We start from the raw sequence: 26,417 nt of genomic DNA on the forward strand, positions 1-26,417 counted from the left end.
TAAGGTGCCTCTTCTCATGTTTTATCCTCAGGCTGGGATCATTACAGAGGCAAAGCTGAAGGATCTGACACCCCCTATGCCTGTGATGTTCATCAAGGCCATTCCTGCAGATAAGCAGGACTGCCGCAGTGTCTATTCCTGTCCTGTGTACAAGACTAGTCAGCGGGGACCCACCTACGTGTGGACTTTCAACCTGAAGACTAAGGAAAACCCATCCAAGTGGGTTCTGGCTGGAGTAGCCTTGCTTCTCCAGATGTAGCATCCTGCAGAGCCACCGAGAAAATAAAAAAGCTGGGCTTGGAGGCTGCCCAGAGGGACAGGTGGGTGAAGGGTGACCACAGACACTTAGAAAAGTAAGAAACCATGAGCACTCACAATTCTGTAGAATTCCTCTAGGGAACTTGGAGAGGTGTGCCTAAGGTGAGGCTGAGCTGGAGGTATATGGGCCCAGGAACCAAGGGAGGATAATTTCATAAGCTAAACCTTTCTTAATAAGATGATTTACTCTTCAACTGTGTCTGGCCCAGGATTTGAGAGCTGCTGAATCATAAATGATCATGTGGAGACCAAGAGAAATAAGCCACAAACACCTGGGCCCTGACCTTGTTACGCAACACTATCGTAGGTGCTCTTGTTCCAGGCTACCCAACGCAGTCCTTGGACCAGTGGTATCGGCATCACCCATACCGTGAACCAGAATCTCCATTTTAACAATCTCTCTGGAAAATCTGTATGCACATTATAGTTTGAGAAACACTACCCTGGAGCAGGGGTCACCAACATTTTTCCACAAAGAGCCAGTTAGTGAATACTTTATGATTTACAGGCCACAATGCCTGTTTGAACTTTGCAACTTTGCCATGGTAGACCAACAGCAACCATAAATAATCAGTAAATGAAGGGGTGTGATTGCATTCTAACAAACCTTACTTACAAAAACAAGAAATGGGCCATATTTTGCTGATCCCTGCTGTAGAGGATAAGGGATGTGTATACTGATATTTATCCTTCATTAATTCATGCATCCACTCAATACATTTTAATGTAACACCTATTATTTGTTGTGGATACGTGAACAAGTAAACAGGAAGTATCTCCATCATCCTTTCAATCATTTAAGAGGAGGAAGCCAAGAAGAAACCTTTAATCTAAAGCTTTTTTTTTTTTTGAGATGGAGTCTTGCTCTGTCACCCAGGCTGGAGTGCACTGGTGCAACCTCTGCTCACTGCAACCTCTGCCTCCTGGGTTCAAGCAATTCTCCTGCCTCAGCCTCCCAACTAGCTGGGATTATAGGCGCCTGCCACCACGCCTGGCTAATTTTTATATTTTTAGTAGACACAGGGTTCCACCATGTTGGTCAGGCTGATCTCGAACTCCTGACCTCAGGTGATCCGCCCGCCTCAGCCTCCCGCCTCAGCCTCCCAAAGTGCTGGGATTACAGGCATGAGCCACCGCGCCTGGCCATTCTAAAGCTTTTTAATCTAAAAGTTTTCTAGATTTACCTCTGTGGAACAATTTTCACTGGAAGTCCAATGGGTTTAACAGTTTTGATGAGTTTTAAAAAGCTCTATGAGGCAGCTTGTTTGGTAAGAAAAGTATGGGAGGACCCAGTATTCCTTCTGTGATTATTCCCTCCTAACCTTGCAGAAACTTAATTTTGTGATTAGTGTTTTGAACAGTGGTTCTTAAACTTGAACAGGCATCAGAATCCCCTGGAGGGCTTGTTAAAACAAAGATTGCTGGGACCCGCCCTTCTGTATTTCTGATTCAGTAAGTTTAAACAAATTGCCAATGCTGCTGGTCTGGAGGCCAGTTTGAGAACTCGTGATTTAAAACCTCAAATCCCATCATCCTATAAATCTCTGCTATACAAAATGTGGAATCTAATGCTAATTCCTCTATGATTTTCCTGCTTTCTTCCTTGCGGTTCCTGCACCCCCTAAGTGGGGCCTTCTCATCTTCATGATACAAGGGAGTTAATAAATTTTACTGCTGGAAGCCAGGAACTCCAGCTTGGGTGTTGTCCCTCCTCTCCCATCAACTATTAATGCTCTTGCAGTTTCCTGACTATAGGTTAATCTGTTTTCAGGGAGATAACTGTTCACATTAGCATCATCCTTCCTGAGCTTCACCCATAGTAGTATAATAAGATCAGGCAGGCCAGGCGCAGTGGCTCACACCTGTAATCCCAGCACTTTGGGAGGCTGAGGCAGGCGGATCACGAGGTCAGGAGATCGAGATCATCCTGGCCAACATGATGAAACCCCATCTCTACTAATACAAAAATTAGCTGGGTTTGGTGGCGTGTGCCTGTAATCCCAGGTACTCAGGAGGCTGAGGCAGGAGAATTGCTTGAACCAGGGAGTAGGAGGTTGCAGTGAGCCGAAATCACACCACTGCACCACTGCACTCCAGCCTGGCGACAAAGCAAAACTCTGTCTCACAAAAAAAAAAAAAAAAAAAAAAAAACATCAGGCCTAAAGAAGGAGGTGGAAGATGGTGGGAGGGGGAAGTCTCACTACACAGGCAGGACACTTTGAGGCATGTAACTTGTGAAGACAAGGACAATTGGACAGTTTAGATACATGTGTTAATAAACCGCTAGACAGTATTATAAACTAGATCAATACTATCGATTTCTTCCTAACACTCACAGACAAAACGAGATTATAACAAAGGTAATTTTAAAGCATAGAGCACACTTTGGCAAAAATGACAGCCCATGTGGGATGCCAGGAGAAAGAGGGGCAGCTTGAGGCAAGAGATCAAGTGGAAGGTTGGCTCAGAAAGAGGACACCAAAAACAAACTTACCTGAGATAAAGGTGTTGCCAGCACTGGCCAAGCTCTGATCATCTGAACATTAGCCTAGGACTTCCCTATTACTGTTCTGCTACATTATGAACTTGAGGTTTATAGGGGCTGACTTTGGAGCTCAACTGCCTAGGGTCTTCTATGAAATAATCTGCTTTGAAATACAGTCAAACACACAGTGAACAAACAAGATAGAAAGTGACTCTGCTAAGTTTATTTCAAACAAGAGACACTTGAAGTTAGTTTTTCACCCCTATGACAAAGAACACATGTGAGCTCACGGGCCCTCTATGCTTCTCCCCTTCTGGACCAGAAGACCTGCTCTAGAACCCATTTTAAGGGGCTGATCTGAGGTTCTTCCCATAAGCAGTGACTACAGCTAATCCCATTAAATGCTTCCCGGAAAGCACTTCTTCTAAAACTGGATCTGCAATTTAGACTTTTTACCCAATGGGTCCAAAGGAAGGATGAGTGGAAACATGAAGACTATTCTTTCTCCTGAGGCAGAATCAAGAATTTAAGCCACTGTGCAATCCAATCCAAGATATCCTCCAAGTCCAAAGCCATGTCCAGATTCTCTCCTCTCCAATCCATGAAAAAAGGAGATGAACAAGGGTATCCTCTCAGAGACACAATTCCTCTTGATGGAGCTGAGTATTTTTGTTAATAGGCTAGGAGACAGAAATGGGGAAAGAGTTTGGTTACTGGCTATTGAAAGGGCTTCTTTCCTAAGTGGGATCTTTGATGTTTGTCAAGGCTCGAGCTCCAGCTGAAACTTTTCCCACAATGCGAACATTTATAAGGTTTCTCTCCTGTGTGAACCCTCTGATGTCTATTAAAGTTTGATCTCTGAATGAAACTTTTCTCACAGATGGGACATTTATAGGGTTTCTCTCCCGTGTGGATTTTCTCGTGGTGGCGCAATCCTGAGAAGTCACTGAAGCCTTTCCCACAGTAGTCACATTTACAGGGCTTCTCTCCTGTGTGAGTTCTCTGATGCTTCACAAAGTCTGAACTCCGCAGAAAGGCTTTTTTGCAGATGGTGCACTGAAAGTATGTCTCTCCGGTGTGAGTTCTTTGGTGAAAAACAAGCTGAGAATTCCTATAAAAGGTCTTCCCACACTCCCTGCAGGTGGGGAGCTTCTGGGCCATGGGGGCTCTTGGCTGCCCCTTCTGGGAGGTCTCTCTCTTCTCCTCAAGCCACATGGTGGACATTTCTCCTGAATGAGGATTAGGCAAATGCTGACCTAGTTGTTTCTCAGAAATCCTTTCTTGAGGAGAGAGCTGTTCCCTTGTTCCCTCATCCTGAATGTTTTGCAGAGCCCCAGGGAGATTCTCTCCTTCTCCAAAGCATCCTGGCTCATCCTCACTGAAGAAGCCCCTCAAGGAAGCCTGAGAAGGAACTTCTCCTGAAGCTTGACAGGAAGCATGCAGGAGCTCCTGGTCCCTGTGATTCTCCAAATTTAGATTCTCCTTGTCATTCTCTTGTCTATCTCCTAAAAGAAGAAAGAAGATTTGAAATGGTTCAAGTGCTATGCCCTGTTTTCTAACTCATATGTCAAAGAGAGGGTCATCATAAAACATTCATTTTCTTTTTTTTTTTTTTTTTTTAGGGCATTAGTAAATGAGGAAGAAAACTACCATACGGCCCAAATGCTCAAACTTACTTCCCCTGTCCTGGGTTCAAGGCTAAATGGTTCAGCTCTGGAGCTGAGGATTTTTAAACAACACAGGAGTACTCATAAAGTGATCACTCCATAAAAAAAGCCACAGGTATTTCTTAAGGACCAGGAAAAAAGTATATTATAGGCAACTACTGCTTTTAAAATGATTTTTATCTGATTATATATAAAATATAAATATGGTAACTAAAAAAAAACTGAAGAGAGAGAAATATGTACAGAAGAAAACCAAATCCGCCTCAATCTTACTACCCAGAGATAACAACTATGAGCATACATTTCCTTTCAGTCTTTTTAATTTAACCTATATGTATGCAGGTATATGCTATTTTCTGACATAATTTGTGTCATATTGTACATATAGTTCTATATCCAGCTATGTAGCATTTAATTGTGAATGGTGGCATTAATCAATGTAATATAGAGTCTCCCTCTCCCATTCAGTAAGACGCCCAAAATTTGTGAAATGCACATGTCATTTTACCACAGCTGCAATGCAGCAAGGCTGTACTATAAAAGCGAATCCCTTGATCTGTGCTTGAATCTAGTATTTACATGCCCTTTATTAAATCACACTAGCAATTGGAAGTTTGTTTTTCTCATCGTAACTTGGGTTTTTGGTTATACTAGTTAATGATGCAAATAGAACATTTTTATTTTGGTGGTAGGATTTTCAACTTTTATAAATTATTTTAACTATATAGATCTAAAGATGCCATTTACCTTTCTCTTTCATTTATTAGTGTCTTTTCAATTGTCTGCCAGGGATTTAGACATCTTCTAGAGAGCTAGATCTGAACTTGTTAAATCAAAAAGCCTTAGAATGTCCCTGAATCTAAAAATAAAATAAAATAAAATAAAAGCCTTAGAATATATTCCTCTCAAATGGCAAAGGTACTTTGTCTTGTTTTTAAAAAAGCCTTTATAAATATCATTTTAAAGAGCTGAGTAATGGCCCATCAAGAAGATGTCATAATAAACATATAATTTGTTCCCCTACCATGGAAATCTAATTTGCTTATTGTGTTTTTGCTACTGTAAATAATGCTGTGATCAGCAGTTTTCTTCATAAGTTTTTGCCCACATTTCTCATCAATACCTCAAAGGAATTTCTCAAAGTAGAATTACTATGTCAACAGGCATAAATATTAAGGCTCTTCATACCTACTGGCAACCCAACTTCCAGAACAACTCTGCCATCCTCTCATATGTGAAACTGGGCAGAGGGGGAAGTGGGTATTCAATACTTAAATATTGAATATTTTTAAGCATATGCCATTTAGATGGATGAAAAATGGTTTTTCATTGTTTTAAATTTTGATTCTTAAGTTATGAAAGGATGAATCTTTATCACATTTATGAGCTATTTTTCACACTCGAAGACTGCTGCCCATATTTTACTGGGAAAGTACATTTTTCTTATCAACTTTCTTTAACTCTTTCTATATCAACAAAAATAATCATTTATCTGTCATGTTCCTGAAAACTTTTTTTTTTTTTTTTGAGTCGGAGTTTTGCTCTGTCACCCAGGCTGGAGTGCAATGGCGTGGTCTCAGCTCACTGCAACCTCTGCCTCCCGGGTTCCGGCAATTCTCCTGCCTCAGCCTCCCAAGTAGCTGGGATTACAGGTGCCCGCCACTATGCCCAGCTAATTTTTGTAATGTAGTTAGATGGGTTTCACCATGTTGGCCAGGCTGGTCTCGACCTCCTGACCTCAAATGATCCGCCCGCCTCAGCCTCCCAAAGTGCTGGGATTACAGGCGTGAGTCACCGCGCCGGCCTGCTCATGCTAAATTCTTATACAGACCAGCATCTCTTTTCTAGGCTCCCTTTTCTGTTCCATTGATCTGTGCATCTATGTTTATATCAGAATCACGCTATTTTAATGATTTTTTTACCTTTACAATACAACAGACTTAATATTTTCAGATCTAATATTCATGAAACATTCTTCTTTCAAAACGTTTTTTTAAAGCTATTCTTGCATGTTATATTCTTCCAGATAACTAAAAACGTTAATTCTTTGGATTTTTATTAGCAGGGTAAGTATATGGCTTTTTGAGACTGCCCCCTGCTGACCTGTTTTAACTAGGAGCTGTTCTTCCACATGGTCAACTATAACAGCATATTCACTCTCTACATTGACTTTGCCCCTGATCTGAGTCCAGATCTGGTAAACTGGCAAAGTGTTGTATTTTTCAAACCAGGCCTTTCCCATCTGGTTACTGTGACTTCCACAATTATTCAAGGTCTCTTCCCTGGACAGCTGGACTCCTGCATTGGCTTCCTGCAGACTTCTCTCCTCCAAGTGTTCCCTTCCTATCTGTCCTACACGTTGCTGCCAGATTCATCTTCCTAAACCTCTTTCCACATATCTTCTTCTTTTTTTTTTTTTTTGAGACAGAGTTTCATTCTTGTTGCCCAGGCTGGAGTGCAATGGCGCGGTCTCGGCTCACTGCAACCTCCACTTCCTAGGTTCAAGCGATTCTCCTGCCTCAGCCCCCCAGGTAGCTGGGATTACAGGTGCTCACCACCATGCCTGGTTTTTTGTTTTGCTTTGTTTTGTTTTTGCATTTTTTGTAGAGACACGAACCTATAATAGCTTTTTTTTTTTTTTTTTTGCCTGTCAAGGCAGGATGACCCTTGTAGACTCCTCACATCTGGTTAAAGGCGGTATCTAATGGGACCATGTCAGCAGAGGTGGGATGAAGGAAAAACAAACAAACACAAAACGAGTAGGAATATAGTGAGCTATATATTGCAAATAAGATCAGACTACTAGGAGCTATATGGGAAATCTCTGTAGCTTCCATTCAATTCTACTATGAACCCAAAACTCCTCTTAAATTCTGTCAAAAAAAAATCCTACTGCAACAACCTCCAAAGCAATATTTTCAACCTTTTCTGACTACAACCCACAATAAGTTCTATGGACTAAACTGTGATCCCCCCAAAATTCATATGTTGAAACCCTAGCCCCCAGTATGATGGTATTTGGAGATGGGGCCTGGGGCCTTTGGGAGGGATTAGGTCTAGATGAGGTCCTAAGGGTGGAGTCCTCATGATGGGATTAGTTTCCTGTCTCCTCCTCCCCCTCTCTCACCTCCCCCTCTCCCAGTCTCTCCCTTCCTCTTCGCCTCTCCTCTCCCCAGCCCCCCTCTCTGCTATGTGAAGAAGACACAGCAAGAAAAGCGAGGTCAGCAAACCATGCTGGCACCCTGATCTTGGACTTCCCAACCTCCAGAAATGTGAGAAATAAACGTTTGTTGTTTAAGCAACTTAGTCTATGGTATTTTGTTACAGCAGCCCAAGCTAAGGCAGTAATCAATATATTTATATTGAAACAGTACATGCACACATATTTTAAACAAATATTTCCTGAAACACTACCCACCCCTACATCTGATACTTCCTCTTCAATCTTATTGTTGCTTTTTTTTTTTTAACGCTGGTTGTAACTCTATCAAATGATTTCACAACTCACTAATTGGTTATGCAATGCAGTTTGAAAAATTCTCTTCCAGAAGAAATTCTTGTGAAACAGCCTGATAAATATGTTGCGTAAAATTAAAATCAAATATCTCAGCTAATGATTGCTCTCTCTGTCGTATATTAGCAAAAGAAAATAATTAATTAGATGCCACTGGGGAGAAAGAATGGCTTGCCCTATAATTCCCATCCTTGGTCCTCTTCTTCCTCTAAGGTTCTTGGATTTACTATATATATAAAAGTGTGTGTATGTGTGTGTGTATGTGTGTGTGTAGGTTTTGCAGTTAGTTTTTACATAACTTCAATGTTTCAGAAAAAGTGTAGAAAGCAAAGAATGAACATTTTACAAGATAACAAGTTCAGATTTCTTCTTCCCTAGTCTTAAATAAATTATTTATATGAAGTATTTGTTGATGCTGCTGTTTTAAGAAATGTTAGGTGCATAGGGATTAGATAAAACATTTTTTTCGCCGGGCGCGGTGGCTCACGCTTGTAATCCCAGCACTTTGGGAGGCCGAGGCGGGCGGATCACGAGGTTAGGAGATCGAGACCACAGTGAAACCCCATCTCTACTAAAGATACAAAAAATTAGCCGGGCGTGGTGGCGGGCGCCTGTAGTCCCAGCTACTCGGAGAGGCTGAGGCAGGAGAATGGCGTGAACCCGGGAGGCGGAGCTTGCAGTGAGCCGAGATTGCGCCACTACACTCCAGCCTGGGCGACCGACAGAGCAAGACTCCATCTCAAAAAAAAAAAAAACAAAACAAAACAAAAAACATTTTTTTCTGTTTGTTTTATGTCTAGATACTCTAACTTCTTGCTAGGAAGGGTAATAATGGCTGCTACATAATCCTTTGCAATGAAATTCTACTCTATTTGTATTGGTCTCAATTTGCGCAAATCTTAATTCTTTCTGAGAAAGAAAGCTACAACAACAGACAAGATTAAAGGCAGCAGGTCTGACATGTGGTCTTCCTTCCACAGTTAAATATGTGTCAACAGCCCTATAGCCAGAGATAAGCAGACTCAATCTCAATAGTTAAATCAAACCAGTCAGATCATGGCTAGTTATAACCAACGTAACAGAATATTGTGCCTCCTCTGACCTCCTTCACCACCTCCAATTTAATGACAGGCAGTCAGAAATGATTCCAGACCAATGAACGATTACTCACCTATGCAGGTGGGTCTTGGGATCTTCTCATTGACATGAAGGTATAGTCCTGCCAGCTCTTCCCCATATTCTATTGAATTAGTCAGGTCAGATTTGGAATGGGAAATGCCTGCTATAGAGAGAAAGATGTATGGTGGGCCTGGATGAATGGGGAAGACTGGGAGCTCAAGCTGTGTCTTTCAAAGGAGAACCCTACGCATGAGGGAAAATATGAAGGCTCTGGACACTTGCAGAAACTCACCTTAGAACAGCATGTGGAGCTTGTAAGACACCAGTACTCACAGAATGACCTTGACAGATGGTAAAGGCCATGAAAACAAGAGTCTAGGCAGGTGGACAGAAAGGTCTGTAGACTACCTGGCAGGCTGGTGTGAGAATCATGATGGGGATCCCACCAATGGTTGGTTGACAAGTGTGGTTTAGTAGAAAAGAGCATGGACTCAGAGCCAGCCACAACTGAGTTCCATTGTAACTCAGCCCACTTAGGAGCTATGTGGCAGTGGGTAAGTATTTGATCTAACACTCACTTTCATCAGGCTTAAAATGAGAATACCATCATCAATTTCACAGATTAAAGAAGTTACTCCGTGCAATGTACCCACAAACAGTTCCCGGCACACTGAATACTTTCAATACAAGGAAGTTCTTACTGTAATTCTGCTAGCTCCAACTTGCCCCAGTTCCCAACTGTGTCCCTAACGATTTCCTTCACCTGGCGATTTTCAGTTCAGCAGATGTCTCTATAAGTGCATGGAAAATGCCTCACAGTTTTCCAGTCCTTCTACCTCCTTCCATCAGGCTAACCCACGCCGCCCTCACCTCCTGAGACCATTTTCCCATAGGTCTCCAGCATGAGATCCCAGTATTGCTCCTTTTGAGTGGAATCCAGGTGTCTCCACTGTTCCTGGAAAAAAAAAAAAAAAAAATACAATACCATGACTCCAGTGAAGGTGTTTGAACCTGCCTTCCCTGCCTAAAGGAAAGCTGAGAAGAAAGAAACGTGCCGTAGGATCCTGGCCATCACAAGACCTGAGAAATTCCAGCAGAGTGGTTCAAGGGACAAAGAGGCCAAAGGGAAAACAACAGTCCCTATATCAGTGTTTCTTTCCTTGGTGAGAAAACATCTAGGCTTTACATTCTGCACCTTTTCAGGTGAATTATTTAAAAGTGGAGAACATACAGAGGGCAGGAGGCTTTTCCATACTATTTGTTTTTATTTGGGTTTTTTTTGTTTGTTTTTTTTTTTTAGATGGAATCTCACTCTGTCTCCCTGGCTGGAGTGCAGTGGAGCGATCTCTGCTCACTGCAACCTCCACCTCCCAGGTTCAAGTGATTCTCCTGCCTCAGTTTCCCGAGTAAGCTGGGACTATAGGCACATGCCACCACACCTGGCTAATTTTTATATTTTTAGTAGAGATGGGGTTTCACCATCAGGATGGTCTCGATCTCCTGACCTCGTGATCCGCCCACCTCAGCCTCCTAAAGTGCTGGGATTACAGGTGTGAGCCACCTCGCCTGGCCGGTACTATTTGTTTTTGTTTTTAACTCAAGTGCTTGTACTAGAGGTCTTTGAAGAGGAAGAGCCTGATGGTCCCACTATTTAATAAAAATCAGGAAATTCAAAAAGCAAAAGAAAGAAGTTAAAAAGGAATCTGTTGGAAAAGCAAGTGCAAATCAGTGAGATGTAGTTAAGAGTCAACTGCATTGTAAGCTTTACCCTGAAACAAAGATGGGTATATTCAGAGAAGAGAGAGATGTTATAGCCATACTTGAAATATCTCATAGTTCTGCATTTAGAGTCTAACATTAAATCAGTTTTCTTCCCAGAGAGTGGAAAACTGGTAGGTTCTCTGGAGCAAGGTGTCCCAATCTCCAAAAGAAGCCCTGCTTTTCCTATGAAATGACAGACTAGAGACTCAAAACTGGGAATACCATATAGCTAGGGTCTGCTTTCATGAATTCAAATTTCAGTCTTCCACCAAGAAGCTGACTATTAGAAACTCAGATTGTATAGCAGAGGGATTAGCAGCCCATTTTTTGGAGTCAGACATACTGAGTTTTAAGTCCCAACCTTGCCACTTTCTAGCTGTGTGACCTTGAGCAAGTTATTTAACCTTCCGGAGTTTCAGGCCTTATCTAATGATGGCACTGAACTCAAAAAAGTGTTGGGAGGTTTGAGATAAATAATGCAAGTATCACCTGTTTTCATAGCACACTGTACTTTTTTATTTATAGCATTTATCCATTTATTAAATATTTATGTGTATGTACAAATGTATATGCACACATGTAAGTATTTGATTAACTGTTGCCTCTACTAGCAATGTAAGCTCCATGAGAAAAGGACTGTGTTGTACTCTCCATTGTATAATACCTTCCCAGTTCCCAAGACCCTGTCCAGGACAGAAGAGGCACTTGATATATGTTACCAGGGTGAAATAAAGCCCTTAGCAAATAGGTCCTCAGTAGATAATATATATTATTACCATCACATGCAGTCTCCCAGTCTCACCCCAAGGGTTTGCAGAGAGAATTAAGGGATTCTGCACACTTTCAGAAACCCCAAAGTGGATAGACATGAATAGCCAGGCTTCAGGGAACAGAAATGAGGAGAGGAATTACAAAGTCATCCTCCTACTGTATACAATATACTATTCGGGGAAGGCACCCTCTGATATGGTTTGGCTCTGTGTCCCCACCCAAATCTCATCTTGTAGCTCCCATAATTCCCACGTATTGTGAGAGGGACCTGGTGGGAGATAAAACCAAGTGGGCGGTTCTTTCCTATGCTGTTCTCATGATAGTGAATAAGATAACATCCGATGGCTTTAAAAATGGGAGTGTGCCTGCACAAGCTCTCTTTGCCTGCCGCCATCCTCGAAAGATGTGACTTGCTCCTCCTTGCCTTCCACCATGATTGTGAGGCCTCCCCAGCCATATGGAATTGTAAGTCCAATTAAACCTTTTTCTTTTGTAAACTGCCCATTCTCAGGTATGTCTTTATCAGCAGTGTGAAAACGGACTAAGACACTCTCAGTCCTAAGTCAAGTCTGCTCACCAGCACATCAAAGGGAAGTGGAAATGGCTCAAGGAGAAAAGAGATACCAAAAACTGTTCAATTAGCAGGTGCTAAGCCAAACACACAAACGAAAGAGGGTTTGGACTTTTTTGGGTGGGAAGGATAAGAAGCTGAAAAGCGACCTCAATATACTTAATTACATAGTCAACTATTAACTATAACCACATTTTTAATGTGAATTTTAATTTAATTTTTTAATTTTTAAAGTATAAACAGCTAGCAGCTTATTCGGTTAATCTTCTGTGAATGCAGCTATTTTAACAACCTCCTGAAAATAATCACTTGAGCAAATATTGCTGAATACAGGAGTTCTTAGTCTTTGTGGTCGGAACACATGGACCCTGGCTTCAGTGCTAGCAAAGAAAAGGATGCACATGCCAAGCACAGTAATATCTGTCTGGCTGCCTGGCTTGCTGACACAGGATCTATTCCATGAACACCAGAACAGTAACTACCAAGAAGAGTACAAGGCAGAAAAGGACACAGCCACCAAAACCCCCAAGGGTCAAAATCAGCTCATTCAAAAACCAGAAAAGTTGCTTCAGGAGCACTAACAGGGTACCTCCAGCTTAAAGACACAAATTTACTCAAGGAACTGCCAAGAAGCCGGGTACATTCGAATAAAACCTCCTACTGAAGAGGCAAGATGCCAGTGGCAGCCAGCTTGCCTTTTTCTCATATGCAGAAGAGACGGAAAAACCTAACTTTCTATCCTGAAAGACAGACACAAGGGATTTGATGGGAAAATTCTATTTTTGTGTGGAACTGGCACCATCTTGTGGGTTTATAAGGTATTACAACTGACTTGCACTGAGTTACACGCTGTTCCTTTCCTTTAAGTCTGAAAACAGAGGAAGGTGAGTAAATGTACTGCTGGAGTCTATGTGAGGTTCCAACTGAGTCATGGTTTCTACTAATGAAATAACTCCTGTGTACTGGTAGTAATACCATATCATTATTCTGGCATTATTTATGAAGTTCTTCACTTATTTAAGAGATTAGAGGGAGTGATTAATTTAAAAATTCCTTTTACTTCCAAAGGATTCCATTAAATATCAAAGTCTTTCTGATGCAAATAACTGCTGTTAGTTTGGAGGGAATATTCAGATTGGGTAGGGACAACTTTCGTTCATTTGACTTAAATGGTTGCTAACTAGTTATCATCTGAAGGTAAGGAAATACAGACACACACATATATGTAAATACGGTTGTAAAAAACAAATTGGTGCTGATGAGCATTTTAAATCTTTTGACTTTAAGTTATCCAGAACAGGTGAGGATACTCTGTACCTACTATAGGAACAACAATAATCCTCCAAGCCTGGTTGACATATTCCACAGAACACCCAAATCTTTTTCACCAAGCAACATCTTGCTTAACAATTTGGTTTCCGGGCACCTTGAAAGCAGGCAGAAGGGTACCTTTGATTCACTAAAAAGATATTTCTCTCCCCTGCCACCTCCCCATCCACCTTCCCCCAGAGTAAACTATGAAATTGGTATTCTAGTTTTTATATATCTGAGCCTGGAGAGCTGAAGTTCAGACCCTGGTCTGAAACACAGCATTACCTACTGCCTTCTCTATTTTCATCTTCACTCTACAGCAGATTGCAAGGCAAGTCCCAAGAGGAGTTCCCTCAACGTTTTAAATGTTTTAATTAAGATGTATAGGTTCGTGAAAAAAAAAATTTTTACAAAATTCAACTTTTCAAAATTGTTAACTACATATCAACACAAATCTGTCCCAGAGACTTCTATGTACAGCAAAAATGAAGTATTAGGAACTGTTGAATTTACCTTCTGCCTGAAACAACTAAAAATGGGACAAAATGATGAAACAATAGTTTTCAGACATTGCACATTACACAAGCAGAGCAGAACAAGATCCCTCAAAGTGGGAAAGCAAATTCAGTGAGCTCTAGTTATCCAAACTTACTGCCTAGACAGAGGATCCAGGCAGCAGCCCAAGAAGGGGAAACCCAGGCTGAGCCAGGCAGCCTCCCTGAGTTGAGCAGAAGGAGCTCAGAGTCTGGAAATGCCAAGATGCTTAGAGTCAACAGGGTAGAAAAATCGGAGAGAAGGAAACTGCATAAAGAGAAAGCTCCAGAGATCTACAGAGCGTCCCTGCAAAGTCTGGAAAATAACTACCCAAAAGAATCAGAGGGAACAACCCCGTGAGTTCACACAGTGCTGGAAACAGTTTGTATTTCCACCAGGCAGAGTGGAAAACCTGGTATATGAAGGGGCATCAGATTACTCAGAATACTCAGAAGGGAAATGCCTTAGCATGGAAAAAATAATACTAGACTAAATGATTCTCTGGTGCCATGTAACAAACTGTGTGCAAATAACTGCACCCCATAGCAAAGTTCAAGAACATTTATAGTAATACAAAAATATACAGCACCCCACCAGTGTCAGATACCCAATCAAAGATTACCAGGCACGGGCAACATAGTAAGACACAAAAAAATTTAAAAATTAGCCAAGCAGGCCAGGCATGGTGGCTCACGCTGTAATCCCAGCACTTTGGGAGGCCCAGCTGGGCGGATCACTTGAGGTCAGGAGTTTGAGACCAGCCTGGTCAACATGGTGAAACCCCATCTCTACTAAAAATACAAAAATTAGTCGGGTGTGGTGGCACACGCCTGTAATCCCAGCTACTCAGGAGACTGAGGCAGGAGAATTGCTTGAACCAAGGAGTCAGAGGTTGTAGTGAGCTGAGATCACGCCACTGCACTCCAGCCTAGGCAATACAGCAAGACCCTGTCTCAAAAAAAAAAAAAAAAAATTAGCCAAGCATTGTGGCACATGCCTGTAGTTCTAGCTACTCAGGAGGCTGAGGCAGGAGGATGGCTTGAGCCCAGGAGGTCAAGGCTGCAGTGAGCTATGACTGCACCACTGCACTCCAGCCTGGGAGACAAAGTGAAACCCTGTCTCAAAACAAACAAATGAAAAAGACAAAGATTACCAGGCATACAAAGAAGCAGGAAAATACATCTCATAATGAGAATAATCATTGATCAAAATTGACCCGGAACCAATACAGGTAGTAATCAGTAGATAAGGATATTAATACAAATATAACTATATTCCATATGTTCAAGAAGCTAGAGAAAAAAACTGAACATATTAAGTATAGTCACAAAGGATATAAAGCCCCAAATCAAACTTCTAGAGGTGAAAAATACATCTAAAATGAAAAATATACTGGAAGAGATTAACAGCAGATTAGATGCTGTGAGATGAAAAGACTAATGAACTTGAAGACATCAAAATAGAAACTGTCCTAAATGAAACACCAAGCCTTCAAAAACAGAATGAAAAAATACTGGATGAGATTAACAGCAGATCAGAGACTATAAAAGAAAAGATTAATGAACTTGAAGACATACAGAAATTGTCCAAAATAAAACACCAAGACTTCAAAAACAGAAAAAAAATCAGTAAGCTGTGGGACAACTTGAAGAGCTCTGATACCTGTATATACATTATCATTATACACATTCCACAGGTATTATTTCCCAAGTCCTTAAAGGAGAGGAGAAATAAGCGAGACAGAAAAAAAATGCTTTAGAAATAATGGCCAAAAATTTTCCAAGTTTAGTGAAAACCATACACCCACAGATCTAAGAAACTCAATGAATCCCAATTAAATGAAATGTGAAAATGACTCCAAGGCACATCAAAATCAAATTGTTTTAAAAAATGAGAATACACTGAAATAAGCAAATACATATGTATATATATACACATTATATGCATAAGAACAAAGATAAGAGTACATTTGGCATGATTCTGTTTTTACAAAACTCTAGAAAAAGTAAACTAACATATGGTGACAGCAGATCAGAGGTTTCCTCAGGATGGGGAATGGGGTGAAGAGAGGCAGGAGGACGAGATTATAAAAGGTAAAAAGTTTCCTTTTCATCACTTTTGTACCTCAGCTCACCTGAGGTGCTGCTGGGAGCAGTGAGGCTCCGAGGTCCTGGTCTCTGATCAGCCTTTCCTCCAGTGGGGCAGGCTGGGAGGCAGCCAGGGCTGAAGTGAGGAGAAGAAGTTTTCAGAATCTGGATGTCTGCTTTAACCACTCCCCAGAGGGCGCAGACAACCATCTTCACAAATCAGAACAATACCTATACTGCCATCTATATTTCAAGACTTGTGTTTATCTCCCTGACAAACTCCAACCCCCTCCAACCTTCCAGTCTCACCCGTATGTTCTCCCACCTCCTTCCTCAGAGCCAAAATCCAAATGGTCTGGCCCAGTCATAAAGCAGTTTAAAACACAGACTTTGACTCTCCAAACAAGAGCGGTTTATTTAGGTCTAACCTGTTTGCAAACCACTCAGGGATACCCCAATCTGAGCAGCATACCATTTCAACTCACTTAGGCCTACTAATCACAATCCCAAAATCTCTCCAAGAGAACACCACACAGCACCATCCTCACCTAGTTCTGCTTCTGTGTCAGATTCCTCTTTCACGATGTGGCTCAGAAGCTCCCCAGGCCCTGAGGATGAATTCTCAAGTCCCAACTCCTGAGGCACCACTTCAAGATGGGGCTCCACTTCCCCCACCTGGCAGCTTGGAGATTCCATCTTCTCTGATAAGATGTCCTGTCCTAGAACCTGGATACTGATCTAGAGACCATATATTAATTAGTAATTACTGAAGAATCCAGAGTAAGGATCTCTAAAAGATACAAAGCTTACCCTCTACAATAGATCATAAGACAATTTCTAAGGATGTAGAGAAAGAAAAAACCAACTTTTATTTCTTGTCCAGCAGGAACCAGGGAAAGAAACATCCCAAAAGACACCAAAAGCTGAGGCCCGAACCAGGTGTGGGAGACCTTCAAGACATGCCACTAATTAATGTGCCTCTACTGGATATGCGCCACCAATGAAAACTCAGGCATCTTTTGAATAACTTCTCAAACATTCTAGTCTAAAGGTGGAATGTGCTGGGAGACTTTACCCTCAATCCTCAATAGCTAAAAAGTGTTGAGAGTCAGAGTGTTAGAATTAGGTGAGGTATGGGGGAACCCAGCTGTGGTATAACAAGAAATACACATTTAATCTTTGTCCCCAGTTCCCGCAGAGCTCCTAAAACTCTGGTAATTTCCTGAGTGACAGAGGTGAAAGAAGAGGCTTTGTTATTCATAATGAGCCCTTCTCAAGCACACCTGAGTTTATGCTAGGCTCCTACATAGCTTCAGGATGCGCGCTGGTTGCCAGAGGAACCAACCTTGAGATTAAAAGGCTGGAACTTTCAGTCTCTCCACCCAGCTTCTGAGGAGGGGAGGGCAGCTAGAGATACTCAATCACCAATGGCAAATGACTATATCAAGTGTGTCAAAGTAGTGAAGCCTCCATAAAAATCCCTAAACCATTGAGGTTCAGGAAGCTTCCAGGCTGGTGACCTCATGGAGGTACTGGTAACGTAGCATGCTAGGAGAGGCATGGAAGCCCCACGCCCTTTCCCCCACACCTTGCTCTACGCAGCTCTTCTCTCGGGCTGTTAGTGAGTTGTATCCTTTACAGTAAGTCAGTAACAGGAAGTAAAATCCTTCCCTGAGTTCTGTGAGTCATTCTAACTAATTTTCAAACTTGAAGAGATTGTGGGAACCTCTGAATTTAGAGCCAATTTGTCAGAAGTACAGGTGGCCCCTGGGACTTGTGACTGGCATCTGAGAACAGGAGCAGTCTTGGATTGAGCCCTGAACCTCCACAGTTAGCTTCAGAAATGAATTGATGGACACTCTTCTGGTGTTAGAGAATCAGAGAATTGGCCATTGGTGTGAAAAGCCCCACCCATTTGGTGTCATAAGTGGTATCAGAAAAAAGACAATACACCTGATGGGACCAGAGAGGAGCCCTGTGTTTCACTCGCAGATCATAATACCCTCTGCTTACCCATTGCCACAGTCTCTGGGGGTCCCCCTTCAAGCTTTCCACAAGGGTCACTGCCTCTTCTCCACTTCCTGGACACTGTTTCCGCACCCACATCTGGATCTCCCCAGGCAGGATGGTCAGAAACTGCTCCAACATGAGGATCTCTAGGATCTGCTCTTTGGTGTGAACCTCTGGCTGTAGCCACTGGAAACAGAGCTTCCGAAGTTGCTTCAAGGTCTCATGAGGCCCAGACATCACCTGGTAACGGAACTGCCTGAAAAGCTGGCGTGCGGTCTCAGGGCTGGAGAGTTCCTCTTGAAGGGCAGCATCTGATTCTGAGAACTGGGAGTCCTCGGCCTTCGCCAGTGATGGCAGCAGGCCTAGGGCCTGCCCCAAGTCAACGGGCATTGTCCAGCCTGGCAAGTCCTTTTAAGTAAAGTGCTTCTGAAGTGGAATTGTCTCCGGAAAGAACTAGGTCTTCGCCAGGACACTAAAAAGGGAATGAGATTGAGTGCTACACAGAGGAAGGGGACACATTTGCAGAAAGAACAAATTCATACGCCCTATCCGAGAAGCCTCGGGGTCAACTATGGAGCTTTTGAAATTGCTCAATGGATACACGATTCTATTTTGAAAGATTATAAACTTGAAGCCACAAAGCAAACTACTGATACTGTATCTAAATAGCCACCATTTCCCTGCCCATTTTATAATGTTCTTTCTTGGTCTTCAAATGTCCAGACAAAATGTAGAATAAAATGCACCATATGAAACATTTTCACTATAGGTTTCCAGGTAAACGGCTCTTCTACAAAACACTTCTACATCTTCATCTATATATCTGCATACTAAAAAATAAAGCTGGAAAAAGATATTAATGCCCTAGGAATAAAAGCTAATGCCTACATGCTTCCGTAATAAATAGGAGATTAAAGAGAACAAATTAAGTCTTCCCAAAAAGGTGTAATGAAATTTCCAAGAGACATCTTTTGAGTGCCATATTGAAATAGGTCTATTTGAGAATTTATGAAAAAAACAAGTGTCATACCCGACACTTTCAACCTTGGGGTTAAAGAGGGTTGAGAAGGCCGGGCGTGGTGGCTCATGCCTGTAATCCTAGCACTTTGGGAGGCTGAGGTGGGCGGATCACGAGGTCAGGAGATCGAGACCATCCTGGTTAACATGGTGAAACCCCGTCTCTACTAAAAAAAATACAAAAAATTAGCCGGGCGTGGTGGTGGGTGCCTGTGGTCCCAGCTATTTGGGAGGCTGAGGCAGAAGAATGGCGTGAACCCGGGAGGCGGAGCTTGCAGTGAGCCAAGATCACACCACTGCACTCCAGCCTGGGGGACAGAGAGACTCTGTCTCACAAAAAAGAAAAAAAAAAGAGGATTGAGAAGACTACCTTGAAAATACTCCTATGGTGTTGATGTAAATAATCACTATTTTATGTGAATGGTATCAAAATTTAGCAGATCATAACTAAGTAAAAAGAGAAATACTAAATGGCAAATAATATTTTTTAAAAAGGATCATCCACTATTTCTAGTTAACTTTCTTGCAAGTAATCATAATATAGGATTATTGGGTACATCCTTAAATGTTATGAAGAATTTGGTGGTCATCATTTCTCCCTAAGACTCATCACAGCAAGTTTTAAAAAAAGATACCCCACCACTTGAGGATCTGGCTTAATCAGAGATCAGTACAATACTCGAGCTTTTTGTAGCTGCTTATTTCTTAAGGTGTAGGAAACAATGTCTTCATCCTTACTGTTTCACCAAAATAATTTATCCGACATTGGAAAATCATTTAAAAACTAAAAAAGAAATACCAATTTTTTTCAAGGGCCCAAGAAAGGAAAGAGCAAGGTCAAAAGAACTACAGTTAACCTTCGAATAATGCGGGAGATGGGGCGCCAGCCCCCACACAGTAGAAAATCCATATATAATTTCTGATTCCCCAAAAGCTTAGCCGCCTATTGACTGATGCCTTAAATGGTTGATTAACATACATTTTGCATGTTACTGTATTTTTGTGATAAAGTAAGTTAGAGAAAATATTATTAAGAAAATTATAAAGAAGAGGCCAGGCATGGTGGCTCACGCCTGTAATCCCAGCACTTTGGGAGGGCGAGGTGGGTGGATCACGAGGTCAGGAGATTGAGACCATCCTGGCTGATATGGTGAAACTCCATCCCTACCAAAAATACAAAAAATTAGCCAGGCGTGGTGGCAGGCGCCTGTAATCCCAGCTACTTGGGAGGCTGAGGCAGGAGAATGGAGTGAACCCAGGAAGTGGAGCTTGCAGTGAGCTGAGATGGTGCCACTGCACTCCAGCCTGGGCGACAGAGCAAGATTCTGTCTCAAAAAAAAGAAAAAGAAAAGAAAATTATAAGGAAGAGACACCACATTTACTATTCACTAAGTGGAAGTCAATCACCATAAAGGTCGTCACATCACCTTCATCATCTTCACACTGAGTAGCGTGAAGAGGACAAGGAACAGGAGGAGGAGAAGGAAGGGTTGGTCTTGCAGTCTCAGGAGTCACAGAGGCAGATGAAAATCTTTGTATAAATAGACCCTTGCAGTTCAACCCAGTGTTGTTTAATTAAGGGTCAACTGTAATCCAATACCAAATGTTTTTTGTGTGGTCCTCATTAAATTTATTTTTTGCTTAAAAAGAAACCCAGATCCAGGCGCACTGGCTCATGCCTGTAATCCCAGCACTTTGGGAGTCCAAGGCTGGTGGATCACTTGATGTCAGGAGTTCGAGACCAGCCCAGCCAACATAGCGAAACCCTCTACTAAAAATACAAAAATTAGCCGGGCGTGGTGGTGCACGCCTGTAATTCCAGCTATGAGGGAGGCTGAGTGAAGCAGGAGAATTGCTTGAACCCAGGGGGCAGAGGTTGCAGTGAGCCAAGATCACACCACTGCAAGAAAAAAAAAAAACCCAGGCCAGGCGTGGTGGCTCACGCCTGCAATCCCAGCACTTTGGAAGCCCTATGCGGGAGGACCACCTGTGGTCAGAGTTCAAGACCAGCCTGGCCAACGTGGTAAAATCCCATCTCTACTAAAAGTACAAAAATTAGCTGGGCATGGTGGTGCACACCTGTAATCCCAGCTACTCAGGAGGCTGAGGCAGGAGAACATCCTGAACCTGGAGATGGAAGTTGCAGTAAGTCAAGATCATATCACTGCACTCCAGCCTGGGCAACAGAGGGAGACTCCGTCTCAAAAAAAAAAAAAAAAAAAACAGTCAGTAAATACAAAAAATCTGAACACTATCAACCGACTTGCTCTAATTGACATTTTCAGAACACTGGACCCAAGAACTGCAGAGTATACATACAAGTGCAAAAAGAGTATTCATCAAAATAGACTATATGCATAATTTTCAAATGACTGATATCTTAAAGTTAGCTCTAAAACTATTACACAAAGCGGTATTGCTAAAAAGCCATTAAAGCAATACCAAAAAATACTCAAAAACCCAATATCTGATAGAAAAGGAACACAAGAGAAACAAAAACCAGAAAGGTCAAATGGAAAACTTTAGAGCTTCCTGGGTTCGAATATATTCTCTGATCACAGTGCAATTAAATTAGAAATCAATAACAATAACTAGAAAATCTCAATTTATGGAAATTATTAAATAATGCTCTTAACCCATAGTCAAAGAAAAAAATCACAAAGGAAATTAAAATATGTTTTCATACTGAGTGACAATGAAAACAGCATATCAAACCACCTGGAAAGCAGCTAAAGCATTGCCCAGAGGTAAACCTACAGTTTCAAATAACATCTTAAAAAATGAATAAATATATTTTTAAAAATCCCTTGCTTCGTAAATCCAACCTATTTGGCTCAAGAGTTTCAAATAACAAGTGGCAAGATTTTAGATAGCAAGATACCGACCTGTAAACTTACTCCAATTTATCTGTTTCCTAAATTAAGATAGCAGTTTAGACAATATTTAAGAGAAATGACATTTTGGAAAAACTACAGATTTTATAAAATACTTAAATATTTGTTAGTAATATTATACTCCCAGGTAGTGTGTAGGAAAAATGTCTCGATTATTCAAAATTAAATTATAGAGTATTAAAATAATAGAGAGTTTATATTCCGATAACCTCATGAGGAACTGCCATTAGTTATGAAAAAAAATAAGGTTATCTGTTATACCTGTTATTAAACCTTTAACAAATAGAATGAATTTTTAAATGTGCATTCTAGGTGTAATACACACACGTGGTTACATACATGGTTACATATATAAGTAACCATTTGTTAAGCACCTACTACGTATCGGCTCACTATTAGGCTCGGTTCATGTATTTCTAATTCCCGCAATTACCCTGGTGTACAGATCAGGAAACTCCGAGGCTCACAAGTGGCAGCCAGATTAACCCAGGAAGCTCTAAAGCCTTTGCTTTGGGGACAACTGCCAACGTCTCGTGATTTGTGGGAGCGTTTTCTGGTTGTCACAAGCAGCTGGGGGAATTGGCATTTAGTGCTCCAGGCCAGGGCAGCGCTGCTCATTGGATACGTATTCTCCACCATGCGCCCCCCAAATGCCGATTGCACTCTGATGAGAGAGGGGGAGACTCCAGGCATCATCCCATCGGGTTTCCTCTTCCCGAAACTCATTTTCAGCCCTTAGGGGAAGACAGCGGGGAGAAGCCCGTTTTCGGTCCCAGTGCAGAGACCCGGCCGGTCCCGCGGGTGGCAGAGGCGCAGGAACGCAGAGCCGGGACGGGGTTCACACATCCCCCGCACCCAGGGTCTACTCCCAGCCATGGCGGCCCCGGCCCCGCACTCGCCACGTCCCCCGCGCGCTCCCAGACGCATGGGCGCGGGAGCCCGCTGGCCACTCCGCAGCTCCGGGGGGCCCAGCTGAGTCAGGTGCGGACGCAGATAGCGCAGGGCCTGACCCCGAGCGGCCGGAGGCCGGGACCGCCCCGCACGCGCGCTCACCTCCGCCCGCGGCGCCGGCTCCGGGCGCACTTCCGGGAGCTGGGTGGCTGCGCGCGCCTCAGGCGGCAGGCGAACGACGTGCGGCACCGGGCGGAGCTAGGGGCGGGGGCGGAGCGGATACCGAAGCTCCTATTGGCCGTCGGGGACGCCCCGCCTCTCTCTGGCGCTTCGGCCCAGGAGCCTCCGCCGACAGGGCAGTACGGTTGCCGAGCCAACGCCATCCTCCGTTCTTTTCGTCACTCACTCACTAATCACTGTTCCTGAGTTCCTTCACTTCTCACCCGTCATTTATTGCGCGCCTATTCTGTGCCAGGCACTCGGCCAAGCACTGTGAGGCCTTCAAAGATCATTTCTTTGTCTCTCCCAAACCCTTCCGCCCAGTCCCACACCCGGAGCTGCAACGCTCTGCCATTATCCCTGATTCTTAACCGCCGCCTTTCTCCTCCTTTCCGTTCTTGCCTCACTTGGCCTCCCTGAGACACTTGATTTGCCCCAACCTTCTTCCTCTGTCTTGGTTCTCCCACTCTCATCAGCTCTGCATCCTCTGGGTCCTCTCCCACTTCTCCCCATTCCGTTGGGGCTGGTTGAATCTGGTGCCATCCTCTTTGCACCTGCGTCTCTCTCTCTCTCTCTCTCTCTCTCTCTCTCAACAAATGTCATCCCTAACTCTTCCCTTGTCCTTCCCTTTCCCACACGCCAACAATGGCTGAATCCTCTGATTTGACCTCATTGTCTCTCAGACAACTCACCCTCTCTCCCTTCTCACTACCCCTCCCTCGGCTCAGTTCCACACCATTTGTAATGGCCAAGGCCTTCTTACCCGTTCTCCAGCGTCCAGTGTGGCCGGTTTCCAGGCCATCCTGTGCTGGGCCACGACAGTCAACTTGTGATACTAAGTTGCATTACTGGAAGTATCATGTCAAAGTTTGGGTGTTCCATCTTGGGCAACTGGCAAAGAGGAGAGTATTAAAAAAAAAAGAGCTGCCATCGTGTTCGGAATTGGTGGGTTCTTGGTCTCACTGACTTCAAGAATGAAGCCACGGACCCTCGCAGTGAGTGTTACAGTTCTAAAGGCGGCGTGTCCGGAGTTTGTTCCTTCTGATGTTCGGATGTGTTTGGAGTTTCTTCCTTCTGGTGGGTTCGTGGTCTCGCTGGCTCAGGAGTGAAGCTGCAGACCTTCGCAGTGAGTGTTACAGCTCTTAATCAGGAGTGAAGCTGCAGACCTTCGCAGTGAGTGTTACAGCTCTTAAGGCGGCGCGTCTGGAGTTGTTCGTTCCTCCTGGTGGGCTTATGGTCTCGCTGGCTTCAGGAGTGAAGCTGCAGACCTTCGCGGTGAGTGTTACAGCTCGTAAAAACAGTGTGGACCCAAAGAGTGAGCAGTAGCAAGATTTATTGAAAAGAGTGAAAGAACAAAGTTTCCACAGTGTGGAAGGGGACCCGAGACCGGGTTGCCACTGCTGGCTCGGGCAGCCTGCTTTTATTCTATCTGGCCCCACCCACGTCTTGCTGATTGGTAGAGCCGAGTGGTCTGTTTTGACAGGGCGCTGATTGGTGCGTTTACATGCATAAAGGTTCTCCACCTCCCCATCAGATCAGTTAGATACAGAGTATCGACACAAAGGTTCTCCAAGGCCCCACCAGAGCAGCTAGATACAGAGTGTCGATTGGTGCACTCACAAACCTCGAGCTAGACACGGAGTGCTGATTGGTGTGTTTACAAACCTTGAGCTAGATACAGAGTGCCAATTGGTGTATTTACAATCCTTGAGCAAGACATAAAGGTTCTCCAAGGCCCCACCAGAGCAGCTAGATACAGAGTGTCGATTGGTGCATTCACAGACCCTGAGCTAGACACAGGGTGCTGATTGGTGTATTTGCAATCCCTGAGCTAGACATAGAGGTTCTCCACATCTCCACCAGACTCAGGAGCCCAGCTGGCCTCACCCAGTGGATCCTGCACTGGGGCTGCAGGTGGAGCTGCCTGCCAGTCCCGTGCCACGGGCTCCCACTCCTCAGCCCCTGGGTGGTTGATGGTACTGGGCGCCGTGGAGCAGTGGGTGGTGCTCGTTGGGGAGGCTTGGGCTGCACAGGAGCCCATGGAGGAGGTGGGAGGCTCAGGCATGGCAGGCTGCAGGTCCCGAGCCCTGCCCTGTGGGAACGCAGCTAAGGCCCGGTGAGAAATCGAGTGCAGCGCTGGTGGGCTGGCACTGCTGGGGGACCCAGTACACCCTCCGCAGCCGCTGGCCTGGGTGCTAAGCCCCTCATTGCCCGGGGATGGCAGGGCCAGACGGCTGCTCGGAGTGCGGGGCCCACCAAGCCCACGCCCACCCCGAACTCCAGCTGGCCCGCAAGTGCCGCATGCAGCCCCAGTTCTCGCTCGCGCCTCTCCCTCCACACCTCCCTGCAAGCTGAGGGAGCCAGCTCCAGCCTTGGCCAGCCCAGAAAGGGGCTCCCACAGTGCAGCGGTGGGCTGAAGGGCTCCTCAAGTGCCGCCAAAGTGGGGAGCCCAGGCAGAGGAGGCACCGAGAGTGAGCGAGGGCTGTGAGGACTGCCAGCATGCTGTCACCTCTCACCATGTTCCCCAATAACCTATGGAAATAAAATTAATAATAAAGTTAAGAGCTGTCATTATCATAACATGTCCTATACCTATCCCATGTTTACAAGAATTAAAGATATCTCCTCTGGAGAAATAAAGCTTGATGCGGGGACAGGATTACATCTTCACGTACCTGAAAAATGACCAGTGGAAAAGGGATTCGACATGTTCTCTTAAGTCCCAGGGACTGAACAAGATCCTGTGTGTGAAACTACTGTTTCAGCCTGACATAGGTGGAAGTTTCTAGTCTTTTTTTTTTTTTTTGTATTTTTTGTAGAGATGGGGTTTCACCATGTTTGGCGAGGCTGGTCTCGAACTCCTGACCTCAACTGATCCACCCGCCTCGGCCTCCCAAAGCTCTGGGATTACAGGCATGAGCCATGGCACCTAGCTGGACGTTTCTAACATTCATGTGATTGATGGTGCTGCTTTGAGTTACTGAGGACAGCATGGCTAACCAGGCACATTTAGAGGAACACCTTCATTGGGTGTTGCTTCCAACATCAATGTGCTCTGCTTCTAAGAAAGTCAAGAGATAAGGTGGTTTAGAGGGGAAGATTATAGGAGTTTTATCTTCAATGTGTTCGCTTTTAGCTGATCAGCACCCAAGGAAGAACCATTAATTGGGTTCTGACTCCTTTGTGAATCTGATGGAAGCTAAAACTTTTCCCAAGAAAAATGCACATACACATCTACATACAACACT

General features: G+C 43.7%; 2 protein-coding genes across 7 annotated transcripts in view; one reads left to right on the top strand and one right to left on the bottom strand.

Annotated features, from left to right (window-relative positions):
- Positions 1–5,565, top strand: part of DNAH9 (dynein axonemal heavy chain 9) — a 370,372-nt gene extending 364,807 nt beyond the window's left edge. The window contains exons 18-19 of one of the 2 annotated variants that reach the window (XR_009211125.1): positions 32–320; positions 4,426–5,565. Coding sequence is in view for 1 of the 2 variants with exons in the window: in XM_032140114.2 (XP_031996005.1) it covers positions 32–259 (228 nt within the window). In the remaining variant the exon portion in view is untranslated. Of the gene's footprint in view, positions 1–31; positions 3,042–4,425 lie in introns of those variants that run through there. The other variant, XM_032140114.2, reaches the window with a different exon arrangement.
- On the bottom strand, positions 3,005–24,902 carry ZNF18 (zinc finger protein 18). 5 transcript variants are annotated; one of them, XM_058431623.1, is made up of 8 exons: positions 24,336–24,902; positions 23,933–24,288; positions 18,152–18,620; positions 16,687–16,876; positions 16,186–16,274; positions 9,974–10,058; positions 9,156–9,263; positions 3,005–4,308 (listed from the first exon to the last, which is right to left on the bottom strand). In XM_058431623.1, the coding sequence occupies exons 3-8, from the start codon at positions 18,536–18,538 to the stop codon at positions 3,521–3,523; spliced, it is 1,647 nt and encodes a 548-aa protein (XP_058287606.1). In that variant the 5' UTR covers positions 18,539–18,620; positions 23,933–24,288; positions 24,336–24,902; the 3' UTR covers positions 3,005–3,520. The 5 variants fall into 5 exon arrangements, with proteins under 5 accessions (XP_058287606.1, XP_058287604.1, XP_031996009.1 ...); XM_058431621.1 differs by having other exon boundaries at positions 9,156–9,266; XM_032140118.2 differs by lacking the exons at positions 23,933–24,288; positions 24,336–24,902 and adding an exon at positions 23,113–23,197.
- Between the last annotated feature and the right edge of the window lie 1,515 nt (positions 24,903–26,417).

The sequence above is a fragment of the Hylobates moloch genome, unplaced genomic scaffold (assembly GCF_009828535.3).
Source record: "Hylobates moloch isolate HMO894 unplaced genomic scaffold, HMol_V3 SCAFFOLD_19, whole genome shotgun sequence".
NCBI classification, from domain to species: domain Eukaryota; kingdom Metazoa; phylum Chordata; class Mammalia; order Primates; family Hylobatidae; genus Hylobates; species Hylobates moloch.

Coding starts and splice junctions, on each gene's coding strand:
- ZNF18 (XM_058431621.1), bottom strand. CDS start 18,538: ATGCCCGTTGACTTGGGGCAGGCCCTAGGCCTGCTGCCATCACTGGCG. Junction 16,877..18,151: donor CCCAGAGACTGTGGCAATGG/GTAAGCAGAGGG, acceptor TATGGTCTCTAG/ATCAGTATCCAGGTTCTAGG. Junction 10,059..16,185: donor TGCTCCCAGCAGCACCTCAG/GTGAGCTGAGGT, acceptor TTTTTTTTCCAG/GAACAGTGGAGACACCTGGA.